Source organism: Callospermophilus lateralis, chromosome 1 (genome assembly GCF_048772815.1).
Source record: "Callospermophilus lateralis isolate mCalLat2 chromosome 1, mCalLat2.hap1, whole genome shotgun sequence".
Taxonomy (NCBI): Eukaryota; Metazoa; Chordata; class Mammalia; order Rodentia; family Sciuridae; genus Callospermophilus; species Callospermophilus lateralis.
The window spans coordinates 23,832,610-23,860,068 of NC_135305.1; the positions used below are offsets into that span (position 1 = coordinate 23,832,610).

General features: G+C 38.1%; 1 protein-coding gene across 1 annotated transcript; it reads left to right on the forward strand.

Annotated features, from left to right (window-relative positions):
* Nucleotides 1-275: 275 nt before the first annotated feature.
* Zc3hc1 (zinc finger C3HC-type containing 1) lies at nt 276-26,665 on the forward strand. The gene is made up of 10 exons (XM_076860527.2): nt 276-436; nt 2,468-2,579; nt 9,742-9,892; nt 10,633-10,716; nt 17,554-17,681; nt 18,827-18,981; nt 20,047-20,290; nt 22,475-22,687; nt 23,447-23,653; nt 26,235-26,665. The coding sequence occupies exons 1-10, from the start codon at nt 291-293 to the stop codon at nt 26,301-26,303; spliced, it is 1,509 nt and encodes a 502-aa protein (XP_076716642.1). The 5' UTR covers nt 276-290; the 3' UTR covers nt 26,304-26,665.
* Nucleotides 26,666-27,459: the final 794 nt, after the last annotated feature.

Sequence of the window (27,459 nt, forward strand, 5' to 3'; positions counted from 1 at the left end):
GATGATTATTCGGTGAAATACGGTACATTGAGTCCCTTGTCCCCGCTGAAAGCTCTAAACATTCTTTACCAACCTAAATATTCTGATTAATAAAGAAACCGATCAACCTAAGCTTGGTCTTAAATAATGCGACCATCCTTAAATCCTCTTCCTAAAAGCACCAGGAAGGGGCGGGTCCTCCGATTAGACTCTTGCGTGGGAGATTGCTTCAAGAGGCGGGTCTTAACCCCTCAGAACGGAAGTTCCTGAGCCTTCAAACCCGCGGGGAAGCAACTTTGCAACGGACCAACATGGCGGCGTCCAGTGAGGAGCAGGCGTTTGCTTCAGGGGTTGAAAAAAACTGGGGTACAGTAGTCCGTTCCCCAGAGGGGACCCCTCAGAAAGTCCGGCAGCTGATAGATGAGGGGATTGCCCCAGAAGAGGGAAGCGCAGAAGCGTGAGTTCTAGAGTCAAACCTGACTCAGGCACTGGGAGAATGGAGATGGCTTGGGGAAGATAGCCCTGGAGCAGGGGCGGATGGTATTGGGGTCCCCTCTGTTGGCGACTTGGTCAGTAGGGATGAATAGTTATTGGGACCAGAAGGAGACTGAGACGGCTGGGATAGGTCGACTTAGATCTTCTCAGGATGTACCTGATTTCGCACCACGGGAGGAATTTTGCCATATATTGTTTTGGGAAGGAAATATAAAAAGAACCGTTAGTTAAGCTCACAAACTTCTTTTAGTTGGGGTTCTTAGTCTTTTTTGTGTATGTGTGTCGTAGGCCGTTTGACAGTGTGGAGATATGTTTTTAAAGTGCTTAAAGTAAATAGGGGATTATAAATGAAACCCGTTATGTTGGAATGTAGTTATCAAGACAGTAAAAGAAAATATTATGCATAACGTGCGTTTTTTTATTAGAGTTAAATGTTATCTGTAAGTATGTCTACTATCAAACGGTTCTGAAGTAGTAAAGAACATCAACTGTATTTCGAATTATAGCCAACAACCATAATGTGAGAAAATTGTTTTCATTGGTGACAATAGTTATTGCTCTTGGTGACAGATTTGTAAGTACTGCTTATACTGCGGGTTTTCGTTGTTGTTTTGTTCTTCCCTCATAACTGAAGAAAACGTTGAATCTCAAAGGTTAGTGAACTCAGTGCCGTTTTATTCCCAACTTTATGGATGTTTTGAATTTTTTCCAAGAAGGGCTCGGAATCTTTGAGGAAGATTAGAAAAAAAATGTTTCTTTGAAGCTGTGATTTTAGTGTAACCCAATTTTTATTAAAATGATACTTGTCTCAGCAATTCCAACACGGACCTCTACTCCCAGGCACCCTTGAGGAAATGGCTTTCATTGAAAATAAACTTATTGCCTGGCTTTTTTTTCCCCCCTCTCTGCAAAATTTTTTCATGAAGTCTCTTAAAGATCCTTACTTTGATTTGAATTGTTTAATTGGTTCTTTTTGGAATGGAGCCATCCTCAAAAGAGTATTCAGATAGCAATATCAGAGTTACTTTTTCTCCTATTATAACATTGCAATTCAGATTGTATGGTGAATACCTGAGGACTTCAGTTCTTATTTTGTGATTACTAAAATTGTGCCAGGTACTGTTGGAGAACAGTGAGTGAGCTAGGAGAATAGCTTGTTGGTATTAGCAGAGTACTGTAGAGGTAGAAATTGACTGAAAATTAGATATGGCTAAACTGTAAAGAATTTTCGATTCTAAGTTAAAGAATTTGGTATCTATTTAGTAAGTGTTATAAAATGATTTGAAAAAAAATTTTGATACCAGGAATTGAACCCAGGGGTGCTTAACCACTGAGCTACATCCCCAAACATATTTATTTATTTAGAATATATTTATTTGTTCTAATTAGTTATACATGACAATGCATTTTGACACATCATACATAGATGGAGTATAACTTCTCATTTATTTGGTTGTACATGATGTAGAGTTACATAGGTTATGTAATCATGTATGCACATAGGGTATTAATGTCCCATTCATTCCATTATCATTCCTACCTCCATGTCCTCTCCTCTCCTTGTTTATTTTTTATTTTGAGACTATGTTGCTGAGGCTGACTTTGAACTTGCAATCCTGCTGTTTCAGCCTCCCCAGCCACTGGAAATACAGGCTTGAAAAATAGTAAGCAGAAGAATGACATCTCTGAAATGATTTTTTTTTCCTTTTGAAAGCTTAAAATCCAGTGTTGCGGGGGGGGGGGGGGGGGGGGGCTGGGGTTGTGGCTGAGTGGTAGAGTACTTGCCTAATATGCATGAAGCACTGGGATCTATCCTCAATACCACATAAAAATAAAATAAAGATATTTTGTCCACCTAAAACTAAAAAAATAAATATTAAAAAAATCCAGTGTTGGTATGATTGATGGTGATTTGCAGAGAAGCTAGATATGAAACATTTAAGTAGAGTGGTACCATGAAAAGATTACCAACAATTCTATCACCTTGTTTTAGGAGGGATACATCTGCCACATTCCAGTCAGTTAATGGATCACCCCAAGCAGAACAACCTCCATTGGAATCTACAAGCAAAGAAGCCTTCTTTAGCAGAGTAGAAACATTTTCTATATCCTTTTTCAGTACATGTAAGTTGTGCTTTCTACCTGTTCCTGAAATTTTTATTCCTTCAGGCCATTACATCACTTACTCTGATATTTTAACTTGGTAAGAACTTTCATAGGAAAATTAACATCATAACATGTTATCAATAAAAGGAATATTTGAGATTATCTGACCTCTTCTTTTTACAGAAAAAAAATTAAACACCTGAGAAAAGGAAGAATAATAATTAATACTTCTATAGTATGTTTTCTATAAATTACTACATTTGCTCTTCGTCTTAAGCCTTTGAAAATAAGTATTATGATTATGATTATTATACATTTTACAAAGGAGGAAGCAGTTATAACAATAGGTTATATGACTTGCCCAAAAAGCCTTCTAGCAAATGGCAGAGCCAAGACTATAGTTTAATTTTTAAAAAATATTTATTTTTCAGTTGTAGTTGGACACTATACCTTTATTTTATTTATTTATTTATTTTTAGTGTTGCTGAGGATCAAACTTAGGGCCTCGCACATGCTAAGTGAGCGCTCTACTGCTGAGCCACAACCCCAGCCCTTATAGTTTAATTTCTTAAAGACTGTCCTACTCCATTATCTCTTTCTAGATTTTCCTTTGTGTGTTAGTCCTCTGTTGTTACATAAAAAATTGCTTTAAAACTTAGTGGCTGGGGCTGGGGATGTGGCTCAAGTGGTAGCGCGCTCACCTGGCATGCGTGCGGCCCGGGTTCGATCCTCAGCACCACGTACAAACAAAGATGTTGTGTCCGCCAAGTACTAAAAAAAAAAATAAATGTTAAAAAATTCTCTCTCTCTCTCCCTCTCTCTCTCACTCTTTCTTTAAAAAAAAAAAAAAAAAACTTAGTGGCTTTGGGCTGAGGTTGTGGCTCAGTGGTGGAGCGCTTGCCTAGCACATGTAAGGCACTGGGTTCAATCCTTAGCACCACAGCAAAATAAATAAATAAAGGTATTGTGTCCATCTACAACCAGTGGCTTAAAACACCAAACATTATCTCACAACTTCTGTGGATTCAGAATCTAGGCAAGACTTAGTTGAGTCTCTGGCTCAGTTTCTTACTGAGAGTGCAATCAAGGTCACCTGAGTACAGTCATCTCAAAGCTAAGCTAGGAAACGATCCACTTCTACCCTTTCTCATGATCGTTAGCAGGGTTCATATTCTCGTGGCTATTGGACCAAGCCTTCAGTTTTGTGCTGCCTGTCAACCAGAGACAACCTCTTGATTCCTTGCTGTGCAGTCCTCTCAGTAGGAACAGTTCATGACTTGGTAGCTGGTTTCCATCAAAATGAGTAAGCAGGGGAGCAAAATGGAAGCCATACTCATTTTTGTAAACTCATCTAAGAAATGGATTCTCTGTCTCTATTAACTGGTGATAACTCTGCAGGAATCATAGACAGAAGGTGGAAGAAATGGTGGTCCACTCCAAGTACTCCTTTTTTGATGACTTTGTTACCCCATATGCAAGGACCAAAAGGCCCAGCTGCTATTTTTTAGAATTTTTATTTTTATAGTTTTAAAATAGTTAATTTTGTCTCTAAGTCTCCATGGGGGATTGGTTCCGTAGCCCCCTTAGATACCAAAATTCAGTGAAGCTTAAAATCCTCATAAAATGGCACAGTATTTGCATATAACCTATGCAACTTTAAGTCATCTAAGTACTATGTAAAATAATTGTTATACTTTATTAGGTAGGGAATAATGACTAGAGAAAGGGTTGTACATGTTCAATAGAAATGCCTTTTCTTTTTTTTTTTTTAGTACTGGGGATTGAACCTAGGGGCACTTTACCATTGAGCTACATCCTCAACTCCCTTTTAAATTGAGACAGGTTCTCACTAAGTTGCCGAGGCTGGCATCAAACTTGAAATCTTCCTGCCTCACCCTGCCAAGTAGCTGGGATTACAGGCATTTACCACTTCACCTGGTTCAAATGCCATTTATTTATTTATTTATTTATGTATGTATGTATGTATGTATGTATGTATGTACTGGATGTTAAACCCGGGGGCACTTAATCACTGAGCAACATTCCCAGGCTTTTTCTTTTTTTTTTTTGAAGTTTTTTTTTAAATATGGACACAATATCTTTATTTATTTGATTTATTTATTATGTGGTGCTTAGGATAGAACCCAGTGCCTCACATATGCCAGGTAAGCGCTCTGCTGCTGAGCTGTATCCCCCACCTCCTTTTTCATTTTTTATTTTGAGACAGGGTCTTACTGAGTTGCTGAGGCTGTCCTCAAACTTATGATCCTCCTGCCTCAGTCTCCAGAGTCACTGGGATTACAAGCATGAGCTACTGTGCTCAGTTTAGATGCCATGTTTGTAAAAAAGAATTTTTTTTTTTTTTTTTTTTAAATACCAGGGATTGAACTCAGGAGCACTCAACCACTGAGCCCTATTTTTGTATTCTATTTAGAGACAGGGTCTTGCTGAGTTGCTTAGCGCCTCACTTTTGCCATCCCTCTACCTCAGCCTCCTAGTCCCTGGGATTACAGGCATATGCCACTGAACCTGGCTAAAAAAGAATGTTTTTGATTCTATATGGATATAGACCTTGAGAATACTAGGGGCTGATTATATAGATTTAGAAAAAGTTTGCAGAGGTTATAAAGAATATTTTTTAAAAAACAATTTTTTGAGCCAGGCATGGTGGCACACATCTGTAATCCCAGTGGTGGGGGAGGCTGGGACAGAAGGATGGAGAGTTTAAAGCCAGTCTCAGGGGCTGGGGTTGTAGCTCAGTGGTACAGCTCTTCCCTAGCACTTGTGAGGCTGAGTTCAATCCTCAACACCACATAGAAATAAATGAATAAAATAAAGATAATGTGTCCATCTACAACTAAAAAAATAAAAATAAAAATATGCAACAACAAGGTGCTTAGCAACTCAGTGAGACCCTGTCTCTAAATAAAATACAAAAAAGGTCTGGGGATGTGGCTCAGTGGTTGAGTTCCCCTGAGTTCAATCCATGGTACCAAAAAAAAATTTTTTTTTTCTAGTTGTTTGCAAATAATTTCTTAAAGTGATGCCTCATTTACTCCCAAATAATTCCTACAAACAAGGACTTTTTCCTACATAACCAGAATGTAACAATCAAAAGCAGGAAATTGACATTAAGTTACTACCATGTAATCCTTACACCCCAAGTTTATTTGATTTTTTTTTTTTTTCCTTTGAGATAGGGTCTCGTGAATTGCCCTGGCTGGCCTTGAACTTTGGATCCTTCTGCCTCAACCTCCTGCATGGCTGGGAATATAGGTGTGCAGTCACCACACCTAGCATCCCAGTTTTTATTTGTTTGTTTAAGTCAATTGTACTAATAATGTTTTTTCGTAGCAAAAGGATCCAGCTGAGAATCACACATTGCTTTTAGTTGTTGTTAGTCTCCTTTAACCTAGAACATTTCCAGTTTTTCCTTGAATTTCCTGATTTTGATACTTTTGAAAGCATTTGTCTGAGATTTCTTTATGGTTTATATTGAATTATGTACAAGAGTTATGAAGTGATGGTACATTCTCATTGCATCCTGTCATGTGGCACACAATGAAGATTTATCCCTTTAGATGGGGATCACTTTGATCACTTGATTAAAAGAGTGTTATACTTTTTCATTGTAAAATAATGAATTAAAAAATGTTTCACAGGAGGTTCTCTGAAATTATACAAATGCCCGTTCCTCATCAAATTTTTTATTTGGACTCATGGTTTCTTTTTTTTACTCAGTAGGGTTTTTTTTTTTATATATATATCAATCAGTATATATTTTGATGCTCTAATTGTCTTGTGTTTAGTCAGCAGAATCCCCTTCAGAATGGCTTTTGTGTCCTTTGACATGTCCTCTGTAATTGTTTGATTTCCTTATTGCTTTCTGGGATAAGAAATAATTTAAATTTTTTTTTTCCTGTAGTGCTGAGAATCAAATCCAGAGCCTTGCACATGCTTGCCAAACATTCTACCACTAAAAACAACATTTTTTTGCTATTATTTTTGGTGATACTAGAGATCAAAGCCAGGAGTGCTTTACCACTGAGCTATATCTCCAGCCCTTTTTAAAAATTTTGAGATATGGTCTTGCTAAATTGTTGAGAGTTGGGTCAAAATTGGAATGAATCTTCCTGCCTCAGCCTAGCTACACAATGAATTCTCTCTCTCTTTTTATTTTTAAGTGGGTTTGGGGATTGAACCCAAGGGTGATCTACCACTGAGCCATATCCTCAGCTCTGTTGATTGATTGATTGATTGATTGATTGGTTGATTTTTTTTTTTGGTAGCAGGGATTGAATCCAGGATTGAATTTAACCATTGAGCCACATCCCTAGCCTTTTTATCTTTTATTTTGAGACAGTCTCGCTAAGTTTCTTAGGGCCTCACTGAATTCCTGAGTGTGGCTTTGAATTTGTAATTCTCCTACCTTAGCCTCCCAAGAGGCTAGGAATACATGTGTGTGCCATCCTGTCCGATTCCCTTTTTATTTTTTATTTTGAAACCCGGTCTCACTAAATTGCTGAGGTTGGCCTCAAATTTACAGTCCTTCTGCCTCAGCCTTCCAAGTATATACCACTGTGCCTGGCTGCACAATGAACATTTAAAAATGTTGTAACACATTTACAGATGTGCTAATGTTTTATTTTGTTTGTTGTTTTGGGTGTTTTGGTACGGGGGTTTGGCTCCAGAACTCCTCCTTGTACACCAAAAGCTTTGAATGCTTAAGTACCATCTGTAAAATGGCTTTTACTTACACATGACCTATATGTATCCTCCATGTACTTTAAATCATCTCTAGATTACTCCCAATACCTCATGCAATGTAAATGCTGTGTAAATAGTTGTTATATTTCATTGTTTAGCAAAAAGTCTGTACATGTTCAATATAGATACCTTTTTTATTTGTTTTTTTTCTTTTTTGGTATTCTGTGGATGAAACCCAGGGCCTCATACATGCTAGGCAAGCACTTACCCTGAACTATAGTCCCAGTTCCCAGATGCAGTTTTTGAAAATATAGATTTCATATCCACAGTTGGTGAATTTGAAGATGTAAATCCCACATAGAGGGAGAGCTGACTATATACCTCTTATTTAAGTTGTATGCCATAGGATTTATTCTATTTCTTTCTATCCACATTTGCCCCTTCTTTATTCAACACTTGTGAAACCTTATTTCTTTTATTCTGATTATATTTACTTCTTTGATCAGTCTTCCTATGTGCACTTAACTGCTATACTACCATTTCCTTCCTGCATGAATGCCCTCCTTAACTCATTTAGACTGTAGCTCTCAGCACTGAGCTGCCCATGTGAATGCCTTTTATATGGTGCTTGGTTTCATCATCTTGAAATGGGCTGTCCATCTTTATGGACACCCTTTTCATCCCAGTTGGGTTCAGCTACCTGGTACTGAGCTGCCTCTTTACATCCTGGCTCACACATCTTCCTTATTTCTCACCTGTTGTTTTAAGATGAAATTGCTCAGGAAAGGGAAGGTATTTTAAAACATTTTTATAATTGTTTATTGCATTCAATTCTGATTTTGATGCAGTACTTAGATTTATTTCTTTTTTGTTCTCATAGACTATAAATTGATTACTATTTTCTTCTTTTTTTAAATAATTTAACTTTTTCATTTTATTTTGTTTTTACGTGGTGCTAAGAATCAAACCCAGGGCCTCACATATGCTAGGCAAGCATTTTACCACTGAGCTGCAAACCCAGTCCTTGATCACCATTTTCGATATAATAATCAGTTAATCAAGTTAAATGATTCTATAACTAGATAATCCCAGTTCCTTTAATATTTATATTTAAATTCTGTTTTTCTAGCCTTCATTTATTCTTTTGCTGATATTAAAATGTTTTCAAATGTCCATATCATGCTAGGCATGGTTGTGCATGCCCATAATATCAGCTACTAAGAAAACTGAAGTAAGAATAGGCTGAACACTGTGGTACATGCCTGTGATCCCAGTGATTTTGGAGGCTGAGGCAAGAGAATCATAAGTTCAAAGTCAATCTCAGCAACTTAGTGAGACCCCGCTAATAACAAATTAAAAAGGGCTGGGGTTATAACTCAGTGGTAAGGTGCCTCTGGGTTCAATCCCCAGCATCAAAAAAAAAAAGAAGAAGAAAAAGTTCAAGACCAGTGTGGGTAACGTAGCAAGACCCTATCTGAGTGGGGGAAAATTCTTATAAAACTATAGAACTTTCCTGCCTCACATTTTATGTTTTATCATTTATTTATTTATTTTTTCCTGGTGCTTTATAAAATAAAAGGACTGTCAAGGTTGGTGATATAGCTTGGTAGAGTGCCTGCCTTGCATGTACAAGGCCCTGGGTTCAATTCCTAGCACCACAAAAAAATAAATAGAATAAAATAAGGACTGTCTAGAAAGGATCTATAAAAGTGAGTGTTGAATAATAAGGATCAATAAATATTTAAGGACTTAACATATGCTTGGCTGTTTAACACATGTACTCTGAATAAAATGGACTTGATAACCCTCAAATCATATATGCTGACATACACGGTATATAACAATTAAATTTGGGGGGATAATAATAATAATAACTATTATTATTTTTACCACTTTTATTCTTTGGAAAGTAAAGGTGGATGTGCTACAATTGGAAGACATAGACAAGTTGCAGAAGATATTTCTGCCTTTTTGACTTTGCTCATTCCTTATTGCATAAACAGGTCTTAATGCTTTCACTAGTGTTTTTAAGTTTCCAGTATTTCAGATAAAATGAAAATGAATGGCTTCTGTATTCCACCCCACAACCAATAATAAAAGAAGCCTTTTTTTTTTTTTTTTTAAAGATATGGTCTTGGCTATGTTTGTTGCCTAGGACAGTCTCAGCCTCCTAAGTAGTTAGGACTATAGGTAAGCTATAAAACCTTTGAATCATATAAAATACAGAAGCTTCCTACAGAAAAAATTAGGAACTTTTTTCCCCCCTTAGCTTATTACTCAGATGACCTTCATTCTGCAAAGCATATATCTGCTTTAAAAATTGTCTTTACCATTTGTATTACTGCTTTTCTCCTTAATTTGATGTATTTATTCTTATATGAATTAAGAATGAGTCTTACTTCTGATTTATTCATGTTAATATACTTGCGGTGTTGTTTTTCTTAACATGAATACTCTTTGAAATGGGCAGGGAAGCCCCCTGAGCTGTCTCCACTCGTCTGTGCAAAATATGGTTGGGTCACAGTTGAGTGTGATATGCTCAAGTGTTCCAGCTGTCAAGCTTTTCTCTGTGCCAGTTTACAGCCAGCTTTTGATTTTGACAGATGTAAGTATAAAACATGGATTATGTTTTCCTCTACTTTTAAAGATACACTAGCTTTTCTCTGGGTGTGTCTGGAGGGGTCACTTTGAGCAAAGAATATGTTTCACCATATATAATAAGGTGAATTTGCAGTTGCCTTCACCCTAATTGTTAGCTTCATTCATTACTTTTTAAAAAATTAAGCTACCCTAGAGTGAACTTGAATCTTGAATTCATGTATTCTGGGCCTAGGATGTAGATATCATCAACTGAGCTTTTTTAATTGAGGAAACTAAGAATCAGAGATCCTAAGACAAACTAAAGAGAACCATAACTATGATTTTATCTGATTCCAAACTCTGATTTTCCCATATACTGTGTAGTTCCAGATTCTACCAAAGCTTCTTTAGAGGTAAATACATTTTGGTTGTTACGGGAGGCTCAGGGGACCCCAAATAAGATGGCAGTCTGTTTACTTTTTGATTTGAAAATTTGTACTTTTAGACAAAGTACTTTCTGAAGTCTCACACTTTGGAACGCCCAGCCTTGTAAGTTAAGTGATATATCTTATTTGTTGATTTTAGGATAACAGTTTAGAGCTTTTTCATGGAAAATGTTAAGATGAAATATTTCTACTATTTTTGTGTATTTTTAAATTATCTTAGTTGTTTCTATTTGTAGTTGTATTTGTGCTCTTTAAGGCTTTTGGTTTTTGAATCTATACAGTGTTTTTTTTAAGGCATTTCTACCTGTGTGGATTTCAGATAAGGAACGATGTGCTGAGCTGAAGAAATCCTTGTGTACTGCCCATGAGAAGTTCTGTTTTTGGCCAGACAGCCCCTCTCCAGGTACTTATTTCTGAGAATTCTCATTTATTATATCTTTTGGGTCATTGCATTTCTAGTGTTGTCCTTTTGTGTGTGTGTGTGTGTGTGTGTGTGTGTGTGTGTGTGTGAGGGGGGGGGGGGAGGGAGGGAGGGAGAGAAAGAAACCTAATCTTTCTTTTTCTTCTATTTGTGCTTTTCAAGAACTTGCATTCATTTGTTTTTTAATTTTTAATTTTTTTTTAAATACATGACAACAGTGGAATGCATTATAATCCTTATTACAGATATAGAGCACAATTTTTCATATCTCTGTATATAAAATATGTTCATGTCAATTTATGCCATTATACATGTACCTTTTTTGCATTATAATTCTTAATACACATATATGCCACAATTTTTCATATCTCTGTATATAAGGTATGTTGACACCCAATGCAAGTCTTCATAAGTGTACTTTGTATAATGATGTCCATCATATTCCACCCATCCTTGCTAACCCCCTTTCCCCTCCCTTTCCCTCCCACCCCTCTTCCCTATCTAGAGTTAATTTAATCTTCCCATGCTTTCCCTCCCTACCCTATTATGAGTCACCCCCCCCCTTATATCAGAGAAAACATTTGGCATTTGATTTTTTGGGATTGGCTGACTTCACTTAGCATTATCTTCTCCAGTGCCTTCCATTTACCTGCAAATACCATGATTATGTTCTTTTTTAATGCTGAGTAATATTCCATTGTATATAAATGCCACATTTTTTTTATCCATTCATCCACTGAAGGACATCTAGGTTGGCTCCACAGTTTAGCTATTGTGAATTGGGCTGCTATAAACATAATGTGGCTGTGTTCCCTTAGTATGCTGTTTTTAAGTGGGTTTTTTTTGTTGTTGTTGTAGATGGTCACAATTTCTGTCTTTCTTTCTTTATTAATTATGTGGTGCTTAGGATCGAACCCGGTGCCTCATATGTGCCAGGCAGGCGCTCTACCAATGAGCCACAGCCCCAACCCCTGTATTCATTTATTTTACTACTCATTAAGTGCATAATGTATATACATTATCCCATTTAATCTTCATAGGGCCTAGGATGTAGATATCATCAACTGAGCTTTTTTAATTGAGGAAACTAAGAATCAGAGATCCTAAGACAAACTAAAGAGAACCATAACTATGATTTTATCTGATTCCAAACTCTGATTTTCCCATATACTGTGTAGTTCCAGATTCTACCAAAGCTTCTTTAGAGGTAAATACATTTTGGTTGTTACAGGAGGCTCAGGGGACCCCAAATAAGAGTGGTGTCACAACAGAGTGTGGAAAGGCAGGTCCTAGTCTTCTCTTCCCTTTGTGTAAGGGCCATAGCAGGACATAGTCTCCCTGAAATCAGGAACCACTGATGTGTGCACAGAGTGCTTTATAATAAGCCAAACGTACAGTATCAGCTGGGATTTTGAAATATTTTGTTGTTTATGCAGACATGTTTCTGCTAAGTAAATTGCTTCAACAGCAGAGCCCTCTGGTGGGGAATCTCACTAAGAGCAGAACAAAATTTTTCAGACCCATGTTTACAAAGCAGAACCGTTCATCTGTATTTGTCATTCCTTGATCACAGAACAGTGCAGTGTAGGTAGATTTTTTATTTTAGGAAGACAGCTCACGCTAATTCCAGGGTCACTAATGGCTAGGAATATTCCATGAATGACTACTAAGAGGATAAAATAGATTGAAAGTGACTATGGATTGTTATCTACCTCTGATGACACTTTCTAAATGAAGTTAACATATGACAAAGATTTCCTACTGTTGGCCTAAATTGTATCACTGTATAGCACAGCTCAGCCCTGTGAGGACTGAAGTCCATCCTTACCCAGTGCACTGAGTTTAAGTTTATAGAGTCTGCCTAGCACTCTGTTCATAACTTGTAACTCTTATAATTATACACATTGCTTTCTTGATCCCATTCACAATTTTACTACCTTGAAGACCTCTAATTCCTATCTAGACCTGTCTTTTGAACTTGATTCATATTTTCAAGTATTCTCTAAATATTTCCACTTATTATTATTATAGGTACCTGGAACTCAACTTACACAAAGTTGAACTCTTCTCATATACCCAAAGCTTTGCCCAGCTCAGTAAATGGCACTGACCTCTCCATCCATTTGTCCTAAATCCAGAAGTCATTTTTAGCCATCCTTTTCTATCGTCACCCATTGTGTCCTATTCATTCTTTCTCCTAAGTAGGTCTCAGATATAACTTCTTAATTACACCATTCCTAGTTTGGTTCTTTAACATAAAAGAGATTTTTATGTGGAGAAAGGAATGTGCACACTATTTATGTTGTAATTCGAATTTATTAAGCATACCTATTAATTTTTTTAAAATATTTATTTATTTTTAAGTTTTAGGTGGACACAATATCTTTATTTTACATTTATGTGGTGCTGAGAATTGAACCCAGTGCCTTGTGCATGCTAGGTGAGCGCTCTACCACTGAGCCACAACCCCAGCCCCGATACCTATTAATTTTTAAGGTAATTTTTTTCTAATAATTATACAGTCTTGCTTTAAACATTTAAATGACATTTACTAACTTACTAGGACTGATTATTTTGAATATGTTCAAACACTTTATAAACAAAATATACAAATACATTAATTATGAAACATATTTAAGCTTATTATGTTAAGACATTTTCCTGATGGGTTTCGTTTCTTCTCTGTTCTTTTACCTTCATAAGATTTTGCTGTTGCTTTCTTAGTATTGTAGCAATCAAACAAAACACTAAATTAGAAAATGATCAGAAGGGCCTTGGGACCTGGTTTCTTTTCCCAAATTTTGCCAAACCTAAGCCCTGGTCATCAGAACATATGCCTTTTTATTGTTAAACATTACTTGATTTTTAAAATCTGTACCTTTTCCTTTTACTTTAATTTTACTTTTTTTTTTTGTAGTGCTAGAGTTCAAGCCTAGGGTCTCACTCATGCTAGGTAAGCACTCTACCTTTGAAACACACTTCAGCCTGTAACCTGATTCCTTAGTAAAGTAATGTTTCTTAAATTGATGGTGCTGGTTGCATTGGCACATACCTGTACTCCCAGCTACTCAGGAGCTTGAGGCAGAAAGATTACAACTTCCAGGAGAGTCAGAGCAATTTTGCAAGACCCTGTCTCAAAATAAAATAAAAGGACTGGGGATGTACCTCAGTTGTAGAGCACTTGCCTAGCATATAGGAAGCCCTGAGTTGAATTCCCAGTATCACAAAATGAATAAATAAATTAAATTAATTGATGGCATGTATTTTGACATATGTGGTTATAGTCGTCCATTTTATCCATGAATGATTGGTTCTAAAACTCCCTTTGATACTAAAACCTGCAGATCCTCAAGGCCTTTATATAAAATGGCATAGTGTTTGTGTAAAACCTACTTTCTTCTTCCTATATACCTTAAAACATCTCTAGATTACTTATGTTACTTAATAGAATATACTGTATCAAATAGTTGTTATAAAAAGCCTGGACCTGCTCAGTACAGATTTTTTTTTTTTTTTTTTTTTTTTTTGCAGTGGTTGAATCTAGGATGCAGAACCCATGGATTTTGAGGGCTAACTATATTTACAATGACTTTAAATAATTTGATTTTATCACCCTGAATGTAGCAAGTCCCACTTTCAGTAGCTCATTATAGAATGTTTGCCTAGCACATTGTGCAAGGCCCTAGGTTCAATCCCCAGTACTGGGAAAAAGAGAAAAAGAAAGTATTCCTTTGTTTTCATTTTTTAACTTTTAAAATAATTTCTAAAATTTTGAAAATTTTCAAATATAGACAAGATTTCTACCACCCAGTCCCACATAATGCCAACATTTTCTATCTTTGTTTCAAACCATTTCACCTTGCTTGTCTTTATGTGTGTGTTTTGGGGGAGAGGGGGTTGTGTGTATCTAGTTATGCTTTCCAACTTCACAGTTTCTAATTTTTCTTTTTATTTAGTAAGATATCCTTCTCATGCTTTCCTTTAGTTTTTTGAACGTTTTAAATTTTCTACCTATGTTTTATGATGTGTCAACTTTGGAAATCCACCCCACCACCACCAGTGTTTGTTGTTATTATTTATTGTTTGTTTAGTTACTTTTTCTGAGCTGATTCTATAAAATACATCTTCTTTATCATAGGTGTTGCTGAAGTCTCTGCTTGGTTAGATGATGATTTGTTCAAAGATTTCCTTAAATGCTTACAAACAATAAGTTCCCCAGTCTTTGTCAAGGAACTCTGTGCATTGGGTCAAGTGGTCAAGCAGGCAGTTTGTAAATCTGCATTAGGTTTCACTTCTTCCTTGCACAGAGCCACCAATTCAGCCATAGATGAGAGCTTAGGGCCTTTTTAGGTCTTTCCTAAGCTTATGTACAGCCCTACACATTCACATATCTCAGATTCCAAGGAGTGTATCAGAGCTTTTCAAACCCTCCTATGGACATCTCAGTTCCCAACTTTTCATTTTAAGGTTTGTGTTCCGTTTGTTGCTTGCCCCCAACTGTTTTGGTTGCCTCCTTTTTGTTTTTTAAGTGATTCCTCGTTTTTTTTAAAGTATTGATTTTTTTAGGTGGACACAATATCTTTATTTCATTTTTATGTGGTGCTGAGAATTTAATCCAGTGCCCCACGCATGCTAGGCGAGCACGCTACCACTTTAGCCACATCCCCAGCCCTTGGTTGCCTCAGTTTAACTGTGACACTAAATATTTGCTTAAAACAACTGTTCTTGAAAACCATTCTCAGGAAAAGAAGGCTTCTCATATGCTAACAAGTGCTGTACTACTGATTTCACTGGGCCAATATGATTTTTCATGCACTGTTAGATCATATAATAACAGTCTCTAAGATGGGGCTTTGGAGGAGCACAGCTCCCCAATGTCCTCTTCCAAGGCTGTTAAGCTGCTGATTTGCATCATGATTGTGGAACTCCTGGTTTTCAGGGATATATGGAGGATCTAAGCTGGGGAAAGAAGAATGGAAATAATACAAATTAAAATGCCATAAGTTCATTTTCCAAGCTGACTAGAGCCTTTATTCTTATCAAGATTCTGCCATTTTTTCTTGAATAAACACTTCCCAGATTATTGCAAGCCTTTGGTTAAATTTGAGAATGCTAAGAAAGTATTTTTACAATTTTGCCAACATTCTTATTGCTTTTATAGAAGACAGGATTTTCAGAGGTTCTTAATCCACCATTCCCACAATGACATCCTACAGAGAAGCAAGAGACATGTACTTAACAGAAAAAAGTACTCAATACATCAGTGCTCTCCTACTTACTAAAATTAATTTAAAATTAACAATTAGCTAGGTGCAGTGGTGCATATGTGTCATTCCAGCTATTTGTGATCTTAGTCTAGGAGATTAAGGCAGGAGGATCACAAATTCAAGGCCAGACTGGGTTACTTTGGTAAACCCTGTCTCCAAATAAAATAAAAAGGGCTGGGGATGTAGTTCAGTGGTGGAGCCACTTGCCTAGCTTGAGCAGTGCCTTAGTTCAGTCCCAGGACAGCAAAAAAATGTTACTCTTTTATGCTTGTTTGTATTGTATTTGTTTGCATATCATTAAGAATTCATAGCCTTTCAAAAGCATTTTATTTTAATTATAAGTTATTTTCTTATTTGAGTTTCAAGGTATTCATAGCTGGAAATAATGGATTGATTTCCTTTAAACTGGCTCTTCTGTACTTTCAACATTGTCTCTAACATTCTTGAAAGCATTCTTGCTTGGCAGCAACAGACTTCTGGATACAACTTGATTTATTTTCCCTACCTCACAATGTGAAATCAGCAGCTCTCTCAAGAGCTTGATCCTTTCACTAGCATTAGAATAGTATTAGAAACCAAAATCTGATTGCTAATGAGGCCTATAATTATTGGGCAGAAGTGCTACTGTTACTACTATTAATACAAAATAAACTAAAATATTTAGAGATACAAATTGGTAAGTTTTCACATATGACGTATGTGTACACCCTTGAAATCATCACTGCTAAATATTTTTATTCTTTCTTTCTTTTCTCTTTTTTTTGGTGATGCTGGGGATTAAACCCAGGGAAAGCCTTGTAAATGCTCGGCAAGTGATCCTAGGTACATCCCTAGCTGCTGGATACTTTTTTTTTTTTTTTTTTTTGAATTTTTAATATTTATTTTTCAGTTTTCGGCGGACACAACATCTTTGTTTGTATGTGGAGCTGAGGATCAAACCCGGGCCGCACGCATGCCAGGCGAGCGCGCTACCACTTGAGCCACATCCCCAGCCCTGCTGGATACTTTTTAAATGATCAGTTGAGGATGACATGTGAAATCTCATGTGTGTGACTGAGGGTGGTACTGGGGATTGAACCTAGGATCACTACCACTAAGCTACATCCCCAGCCCTTTTTATTTTTCATTTGAGACAGATCTCACTAAGTTTACCTCAGACTTATGATCCTTCTGCCTCAGCCTTCCTAGTTGCTGAGATTACAGGCATGGCCACCATGACTGGTCAAAATGTATTTTCATTCTTCTTCAGAGCTGATTAATTGTGGTTTCTACTAATCATTATTGGCCAAATAGCCTAGTCTCCTTAGGAAGTACCTCAGCAAGACCTTTCTGTCCTCAGTGTGCATTTGCCAGTGTACCAGATTCCATAGATGAAGATGAAGATAGGGTTTACCTGTAGGGTTTTTTCTTTCCTGGCTCACAATAAGTTATGTATCTGACAGCTTGGTAGTTGTTATAAAAGGCTGGTTCTCTAAGCTTTGTCACCTATTCAAGCCTCTGTGTTTTTTTATTTTGTATACCAATATCATCTTCCTGTTTACTTTTTCCATAGATCGATTTGGGATGTTACCATTAGATGAGCCTGCTGTTCTTATTAGTGAATTCCTAGATCGTTTTCAAAACCTTTGTCACTTGGACCTCCAGCTTCCTTCCCTGAGGCCAGAGGATTTGAAAACTATGGTGAGTTTTTCTTGGCTAGGTTGTAGTGACCTCCACTTGTCATCAGCATTTGTACATGAAATAATTCTTTTAATGACAAAATGGTGCAGATTGTTAGGAAGAGAACAACTCATTCATTTCTCATCTGACCTTTTCGATTTCAACCAGAAAGTGACTATTGAGGGTTGAAGCAAATAGGTTCCACTTAAATGTTTAGGTATGATTCTTAAAGTGGCAAATTTAATTTTATCTTGATTAGTTACTTACATTGTTTAACAGAAGACACTGACATGTGACTGCATATCATTTTTTGCATATAATTTTCCATAGTGATAGAAGCCAACTAATAAACTCTTCCTGTGAATAGAAGTGTTGAAATACTCTGGCCCATCTGTACTTTGAAATTCCATATTTACTATCCCATTTCATTAGCCTGTTAGTGCTGTGAGGAAAAGCTATATTATAGGAAAAGCAGCTTATTTTAGTCATCCATTACACTACTGTGACTAAAGGACCCAACCAAAAGAACTATAGAAGAGGAAAAGTTTATTTGAGGTGCTCACTATTTCAGAGGTCTCAGTCTATAGATAGCTGGCTCCATTCCTCAGGGCTCGAGTGAGACTGAACATCATGGTGGAAGACAGTGTGGCAGAGGGAACCAGCTCACGTGATGATCAGGAAGCAGAGAGGGAGAGACTCCACTCTGCAGATACAAAATACATACCCCATAGCCATGACCCCATAAATTATTTCCTCCAACCACACCCCACCCATATCCAGCCATCACTCAGTTAATCCCATCAGGGATTAATCAACTGATTGGGTTAAGGTTATGACCCAATCAGTTCTCTTACATTGTCTCACACATGAGCTTTTGGGGGACACCTCAGCAACCAAGTAAGACCCTGTCTCAAAATAAAACAAAAATGTGGCTCACTGGCAGACCACCTCTGGGTTCAATCCCTAGGACCATAAGGGAAAAATAAAGCCGCTGTGTGATTCCTTAGCCCTGCCTAAAATAAATCTTCTCTATGAGGTCAGTCTCATCATATTTGTCATTTTTTTCCCCTGATTTTTGCCTTGTACCATATAAGTACATCATATGAATAATTTTTCTTTGTATAATGGTAGAAACTTGAAGGTGTTTTATCTTGGTTCCTTTGTAGTGCTTGACAGAAGACAAGATCAGTCTTCTGTTACACCTGCTTGAAGATGAACTTGATCACCGAACTGAAGAGAGAAAAACTCCAAGCAAGTTAGGCTCCGACATCCAAGTCCACATCACTGCTTGTGTTCTCTCTCTGTGTGGCTGGGCATGTAGGTCAGTCAGCAAATTTTGCCTGAGGGCATAAGCTGTGATAGTGGTATACACCCATATGTATATCATTCACTTATAGTATTTGGAAATCACATGATGTTTCCAGTGAGAAAACAGAAACAAAGAAAAAAGTGAGGGGAGGAGTGGGATGGGTGCGGGATAGATAATAATTAGTAACAAAGAGAATTAGAACTTGGGGATTCCTTGTGTTCACACCTGAACTTTGTTTCTTGTACTGTAACTATCCAGGTATGTTCCTATAAGCAGTGAAGCTCCTTTTTGAAAATAGAAAATAAGCTATTTTTAGAAAGAAAAATCAGTGTAATTGAGTAAAAACTACCAGAGATTGGTGGGGGATGCAAGTGTAACCAGATAGAGCACTTTCCTAGCATGTGCAAAGCCCTGGGTTCAGTCCCCAGCACTCCCTAGAATTTCAGACACCAGTTGGTATCCCCTTACCCCATGCTGATGTGTTTTTTTTTTTAACTGCTCAGTTTGGCAGAGACTGCCTCTGAGATAGAAGATTTTTTAAACAAAATTTTTTTGGCCCCCAATGGGGAACAAAGCTAGGCAGGGCCTCACACACCCTAGGTGAGTGCTATGCCACTGAGCCATGTCTCTTTTTGTTTTTTGTATTTGAAACAGGGTGTTAACAAGTTGCTGAGACTGGCTAAAACTTGGAATCCTCCTGCCTCAGCCTCCCAGATTGCTAGGATTGCCGGCATGCACCACCATGCCTGGTTTGATTTACCTTTGATATGCTTTCTTTGGTAGATTAGGAAAGAGTTTAAAGAGGGACAGGACAATTTTATAAAGTGTACTTCCTACATAGCCTTGCCATAGAAAGCACACCAAGACCCGCAGACCTTTCTACAAGAAATAATGTAAGAGGTGATGGAGAGACATAGGAAGATGACTGTCCTCAGATCAGAGGATGTAAGGACATGGTTTCCAGTTTCCTGAACCACTGAGATTTTTTTGATGAGATGAACCATACTCACATTACACTTGGTCACATAGAAGTGTTATCCTTTAGAAAGACCCAGCTTGTTTTCCATTTCTTCCTAGTTCTGCTTTGGAACCCATGCAGCTCTCCCTGATAACATGTTCACAGTGTATGAGGAAGGTGGGGCTCTGGGGCTTCCAGCAGATTGAATCATCCATGACTGACCTGGATACATCCTTTGGCCTGACCAACTCTCCAGTCCCAGGCCCTGAAGGTCGTCCAGAGCGCTTCCCTCTGGTTCCTGAATCGCCTCGGAGGATGATGACCAGGAGCCAGGATGCCACATTTTCCCCAGGCTCAGAGCAGGTATTGACTTAACTTGTTTGAGGTGGACATTTTAAAGACATTGTTGCCAAAAGTGTTGGTGGTAGAAAGTGGAAAATTGGTGGGTAGGTTTCACTTCTGGCCATATTGATCAGAGTATTATGTCATTTTTCTGTTCATCAATTGAGAAGCTAAATTTGTTATAGAAATTCAATAAAGAAATATAGTATTCTTAGAAGAGTGTACTTATGTAGGCAATTCAAAAACTAAAAGAATTTTTTTTTTTTTTTTGGTGGTACTGGGAATTGAACCCCGGATGTACCATTGAGCTTTATCCCTAGCCCTTTTGTAAATTTTTTAAAAAATATTTTTTAGTTGTCAATGGTCCTTTATTTATTTATATTTGGTGCTGAGAATCGAACCCAGTGCCTCAAACATGCTAGGCAAGCGTTCTACCACTGAGCCACAAGCCCAGCCCCTTTTTGTAAATTTTGAGACAGGGTCTTGCTAAGTTGCTGAGGATGCCCTTTAATTTACAATCCTCCTGCCTCAGCTTCATAAATACCTGGGACTACAGGAATGCACTGCTGTGTCTGGCAGAAACTAAATTGTTATTCATTTATTTATAGTTCCAGAAATTTAATCTAGAAGCACTCTACTGTGGAGCCACATTGCTTTCTGTTTTGTTTTGTTTTGTTTGAGACAGGATTTGACTGAGTTGCTGAGGCTGACCTGGAATTTGTGATTCTCCTGCCTCTGCTTCCCAAATCACTGAAATTATAGGCTTGTGTCACTGCACGCTGCTCCAAATAAATTTTTATAATATATATTTATTTTTTAGGTGTAGATAGACACAACACAATGCCTTTATTTTTATGTGGTGCTGAGACTCAAACCCGGGTCCCGCCCGTACTAGGCGAGCATTCTACCGCTGAGCCACAATCTCAGCCCTCCAAATAATTTTTTAGTAATGTTTTGTTTTGTTTGTACTGGGGAATTGAACCCAGGGACTCTTTACCACTGAGCTACATCCCCCACCCCCCACTCCCCCCTTTTTTTGAGCCAGGGTCTCAGTTGCTTAGTGCCTTGCTATGTTGCTAAGGCTGGCCTCAAACTTGGAATCCTCCTGCCTCGGTCTCCCAAGTCACTGGGATTATAGTCATATATAACCACAGACAGCCTCAATTATTTTCTTTCTTTTTTTTAATGTATTTATTTTAATTAGATACATATGACAGAAGAATGCATTTTGATTCATTGTAAACAATTGCAGCACAACTGTTCATTTCTCTGATTGTGCACAATGTAGCTTCACACCAGTCATACATGTGCCTAGGGTAAGGTCCATCACCTTCCACCATCTTTCCTACCCCCATACCCTCTGCTTCCTTCATTCCCTTTGCCCAATCAGAGTTCCTCCATTTTTCCCATGCCCTCCCCCATTATGGATCAGCATCACTATCAGACAGAACATTTGCCCTTTAGATTTTTGGTATTGGCTTACTTCGCTTAGCATGATATTCTCCAACTCCATTCGTTTACTTGCAAATGCTGAGTAATATAATAATTTTATTCTCTTTTAATGCTGAGTAATATTTTAGTGTGTGTGTGTGTGTCACAGTTTATTTATCTATTCATCTCTTAAAGCGCATCTAGGTTGCTTCCACAATTTAACTATATGCTGATTTTAAGTCCTTTGGGTATATATGAGGAGTGGGATAGCTGGGTCAAATGGTGGTTCCATTCCAAGTTTTCTGAAAGACTTGCTTTCCAGAGTGGTTGCACCAATTTGCAGTCCCACCGGGCAATATATGAGTGTGCCTTTTCCCCTACATCCTCACCAACACTTATTGTTGTTTGTATTATTGATAACTGCCATTCTGACTGGCGTGAAGTGAAATCTTAGAGTAGTTTTGATTTGCATTTCTATAATTACTAGAGATGTTGAACATTTTTTCATATATTTGTTGATCGGATGTACATCTTCTGAGAAGTGTCTGTTTAACCCCTTAGCCCATTTATTAATTGGGTTGTTTGTTTTTTTGGTGTTAAGTTTTTTGAGTTCTTTATATATCCTGGAGACTAAATTATTTTCAATGTACCAATTAAAGATTTTCTCTGAAACCTAATATAAACTATAAAATACTTGATTTCATATGTTTTAAGAAATACTTCTGGCCATAATCATCAACATGATGCATAGACTTTCCATTATTTCCTCTTCAGGTAGAAAAGAGCCCTAGTCCCATTGTCTCCCGAACCCGGAGCTGGGATTCTTCTAGTCCTGTTGATCGGCCTGAGCCGGAGGCAGCCAGCCCCACCACCAGAACCCGGCCAGTGACTCGAAGCATGGGAACAGGAGATTCTGCTGGCCTGGAAGTACCCTCTAGTCCCCTCCGGAAAGCCAAACGAGCTCGCCTCTGCTCTTCCAGCAGCTCAGTGAGTCCACCTTCTCATGTAGCCATCACTGAGCACAAACAGCAGACTGTGCTCTCACCACGCAGCACTGAGACACAAGCATGAACCACCCCGGGTCCTCTGGCTAAAGGTAGACTGCGTGAATAGGGTTAAAGATGAAATAGGTGACCAAAGGGAAAAGATTGAAGGGTTTTGTCATTTGTTCCTTTGGGTAGATTCTGGAGAGGTAATAAATATTTGAGGCTAATGGTACAGCAGTGAGGTGGGGGGACAAAGCTGATAAGGTAGTTTGTTTTAACACAAAAGGACTGAAAGGAATGGGCTGGGGTTGTGGCTCAGCAGTAGAGCACTCGCTTAGCATGTGTGAGGCCCTGGGTTTGATCCTCAGCACCACATAAAAATAAATAGAGATATTGTGGGGGCTGGGGATGTGGCTCAAGCGGTAACACGCTCGCCTGGCATGCGTGCGACCCGGGTTCGATCCTCAGCACCACATACCAACAAAGATGTTGTTGTGTCTGCCGAGAACTAAAAATAAATAAATAAATAAATATTTTAAATAAATAAATAAATAAATAGAGATGTTGTGACCAACTACAATTTTTAAAAAAAGGACTGAAAGGAAAATAAAAAGACAGAATTTAAAAGCATTAAAACTAGAAGTGAGGACAATTATGAGATTTTGGACTTTATGACTAATAATATGCCTATAATAATATTCCTCCCTGAAGAGACATAGCATCTGCCCTTCATTAACACTCTCTCTTCCTCCTCCCTCAGGACACATCTTCCCGGAGCTTCTTTGATCCCACCTCTCAGCACAGAGACTGGTGCCCTTGGGTGAATATCACACTTGGCAAAGAATCTAGGGAGAATGATGGAACAGAGCTTGATGCCAGCACCCCAGCAGAGCCGGGCTGGAAGGCAGTGCTGACCATCCTGTTGGCCCACAAACAGTCTAATCAGCCAGCTGAAACAGACTCCATGGTGAGATAAGCTGTTGCCCTGCTTGTATGCAGCACTTGCTCTTTATGGGATAAGCAGCAGCAGTTAGTCCTATAATTAGCACCCTGCCTGCCTTCAGCTTTCCTAAGTCTTGTAGACTTATTCTGATTTATCCTAAAGAAAGGCATGGAAGTGGTCAGTCTTTCTGTGGCTTAGTATATGGCATTCCATCAAATTCTGTTAAGTTCTTTGTTCTCTCAAATAAAATGACTCAAAGTAGAAAAGTAATACAGAAACAGAAATAGATGAATAGGCAGCTGCTGTGGCCTCATGTTGCAGCGCAGCTGCTTTCTCCATCAGTTGCTGTCACTTGCCTTTGGAGCCTGGCCCGATAACTTAGCCTTTGGATCTGTGCTCTGACACCAAGCCAGTTTCTTTCACTCCCTGTATCAATCAGGCATGTGCGTTGGACCATCATTAGCCATCACAGTCATGGCTACTGTGGTTAACAAATGTGGGTACATGCAAAGCCATCGTCAAGAATGAGAGTGATGTGTGTCCTTAGTGTCCACCATGATTCCCTAATGGAATATTAAGAACTATTTTGTTTTGTTTCCGTTAGCGGACTTACTTTCATATTCGCCTAAAAGTTACTGATCTCTACACCCTCCAAGGTCAAAACAAAGTAATACCTGCCAGCCAGTGTTCCCAAATTCATGGTTTTGTAGGGTCTTAGGAAGCCACCGGAAGGAGCTGCACTGATGCTTTTTTTGGTACTGGAGATCAAACCCAGGGGCACTCTACCATTGAGCTACATCCCCAGCACTTTTTATTTTTACTTTTTTCTTTTTGAGACCAGGTCTCATTAAGCTGCTGAGTCTGGCTCCCAAGTTGCTGGAATTATGGGAGTATGCTGCCATTCCCAGCTAGTACTTAGGCTTAAAGCCCAGCAGTGAGGAGCTGGGGATGTGACTCAAGCAGTAGCGCACTCGCCTGGCATGGGTGCGGCCCAGGTTCCATCCTCAGCACCACATACAAACAAAGATGTTATGTCTGCTGAAAACTAAAATGTAAATAAAATATTTTAAAAAAAGATTACAGATCAGGGCTGAAAATATAGCTTAGTCAGTAGAATGCTAAAAAAAAAAAAAGCCCAGCAATGAACAATGTATGTTAATGCCTTTAGAAAATATGTAGATGAAAGTGTCCAAGTTTTTGCAGGAAAAAAAATCACTTCTTTTCAATTTAAAAACATTTGGAATTGTGTAAAGCTATTTAAAGAAAAATATTTGCCCAACTATTCAATTTGGAGTTATTAAATCTATATTTGCACATAAGTTCTCTCTACCTAGATCTTTAGGAAGTAATATTTTGGCAGTTTTACTAACAGTTCCCTCTATTACTGTTATACCAAAAAGAAACCACACAGGGTTAGGTTTTTCATTCATTTGTAGAAAAAGTTGGCCTCACAATTGATCCTGGATTCTGGGGCTCTTAGAATCCTTTTTAGTAGCTCGTCTTTTAATCTTCCCACCAGCTGCTATGACTGGGTGAAACAAAGATTGATGAGGCTATGGTGAAGGAGCTTGATGTTGGAAAAAGTTTATACTATTTTTTTTTTTCAACTTTGTTTCTTTCAGTTTTTTACTAAACTAAATTCCCTTAGTTCCTTGAGTCAGAGCTCAAACTTTTCCTCCTGGCTCCTCGTTTTATTAAAAATTTCACCCCACAAAGAGGAAAGGAAAACAGTAGAAATGCCATCTTATATGAGAAACTGAAGATTATTTTATGGCTCATCTTACTAAATATTCTTTGTTCTCTTACTGAAGTTCTTGCTGTGTGAAATATCTGCTCTTTATTATCTCAAAGACAGAGAGAACCAAGTGTTCTGATTTACCGAGAACTTTTATCTTCTAATGAATTGCTTTGTCTCCTGTAACACTATTTCTCAGAATCTCAGAGTACTTGATAGGTATGATCTAGTGGCAATGAGAGTCTTCCTATTTTTAGCTCTGCTGGCTAAAAATGAAGCTGAGAAAGTCAAGGTCATAGTTTAGACTCTTAGGGATTATTCAACATTTATTTCTTGGCCTTGGATTATACTGTTAACCCCAAGTAGGTAGGTTCCAGGTAAATTTGAATCCTGTTCACAAGAAATAATGAACTTGGGCCATTTGAACATCATGGATTTTTAAAAAAATGCAAAATGAATGTGTACTTTATTAATGGTAGGTCAGAAGTGCATCACATAGAAAGATTAGATACTTAGAAAAGATGATGAGCCATGTTTGTTGCCTCAGTTTGTTAACAGCAGTCTGACAGTAGAACAAAGTCTTCTTGATTTCATTTAATCTTAACTGTACATTATAGCATATTATAATATGCTATAATATGGGTTTGTATTCAGTCCTAGATATATTTTGATCATTGTAGAAGAAATTTATAGATTCTGATACTGTAGAGTCTAAAAAAAAATAGTGTAAACTTTTTTCCAACATCAAACTCATTCACCCCAGCCCCCTTAAGCTTTGTGATGTCTAGTTAGATAAAACTTTTATGTGTTATTTGTTATTTGTCTCTATAAAAGAACTTAATCCTAATAATAATCTTTTTCTACCAATAGAGTCTCTCTGAAAAATCAAGAAGAGTATTCCGAATATTCCGACAGTGGGAATCTTTATGCTCATCCTGAAGCTACTCTACCCCATTCCTGGAGAAAACTGAAATGAGAGTGACTTTTTGAAAAATAAAACCTGAATTCTCTTTGGGTCAGCTGATACTGTTTTTCTCCATTCTGGTTTAATCATAAAGAGCCCCTGCCATTGCAGAGGTAGTGAGCGTCAACGATCTGCATGATTAACATTTCCCTGTGGGGATGTGGACAGGATAAGGTACTGCAAACCCAGTTCTATTAAAGGACTGTGAGGCTACAAAACTAGATGGAAGACCCAGGAACATGCATTTCAGCAGCTTTAGTGTGGGCAGTGTTTCAAGGACTGTATATCCCAGGATTTGACAGTGTGTGTTATTAAAGTATTTGCCAAGATGCTTCAATGCTTGAGAATTGTTTTCTCCCTTGCTTGGTAGACTGGAAAAAGCTTAGGTGATATTATCAAGAGTTAAACTGTGGGCTGGGCATGGTGGCCCACACCTTTACACAGGAGACTGAGGCAGGAAGATTGCAAGTTCAAGGCCAGCCTGGGCAACTTAACAAGATCCTCCACAGTTTAGAACCTGTGTCAAAACAAAAAAGCCAAGGGACACAGCTCTGCATTAGAGCATCACTGGGTTCAGTCCCAAGTACTGCCTTCCCTCCCCCCCAAAATAGAGTCAAACTGGGTTTTCAGGTTTTCAGAATACAAAACCTGAAATTTATTTGTAATTCCAGTCAAAGAGGTATAGTCTTTTTTAAACTGGAAGCAAGGTGGTTTCATTCTGTTACCAGGACTCCTGGTGTGATGCAGTGTAAGGTAAGTTGGTTATTTTCTCCTCACTTTGATGTTAATAGAGTAAGAGAATGGAAGGAGGCTAGAATTGGGCTGGGGATGTGGCTCAAGCGGTAGCGCGCTCACCTGGCATGCGTGCGGCCCGGGTTCGATCCTCAGCAACACATACAAACAAAGATGTTGTGTCTGCCAAAAACTAAAAAAATAAATATTAAAAATTCTCTCTGTCTGTCTCTCTCTCTCACCTCTCCCTTTAAAAAAAAAAAAAAAAAGGAAGGAGGCTAGGAAAAAATACCCAGAAGAGGCCCCTCATGTGTTGTCTAATGCCTGGTTCCCCGGACTAGGCACCCCAAGCCTTTTTCCCTGCTTGAGAGGCTCATCAGTCTCTGTAGTAGGGAAGAG

Bases quoted from the DNA above. Each gene is read 5' to 3' on its own strand.
- Zc3hc1 (XM_076860527.2), top strand. From the start codon at position 291: ATGGCGGCGTCCAGTGAGGAGCAGGCGTTTGCTTCAGGGGTTGAAAAA. The intron at 10,717-17,553 runs GTACTTATTTCT...CTTTTTCCATAG, and splicing joins GCCAGACAGCCCCTCTCCAG to ATCGATTTGGGATGTTACCA. The intron at 22,688-23,446 runs GTGAGTCCACCT...CTCCTCCCTCAG, and splicing joins TCTGCTCTTCCAGCAGCTCA to GACACATCTTCCCGGAGCTT.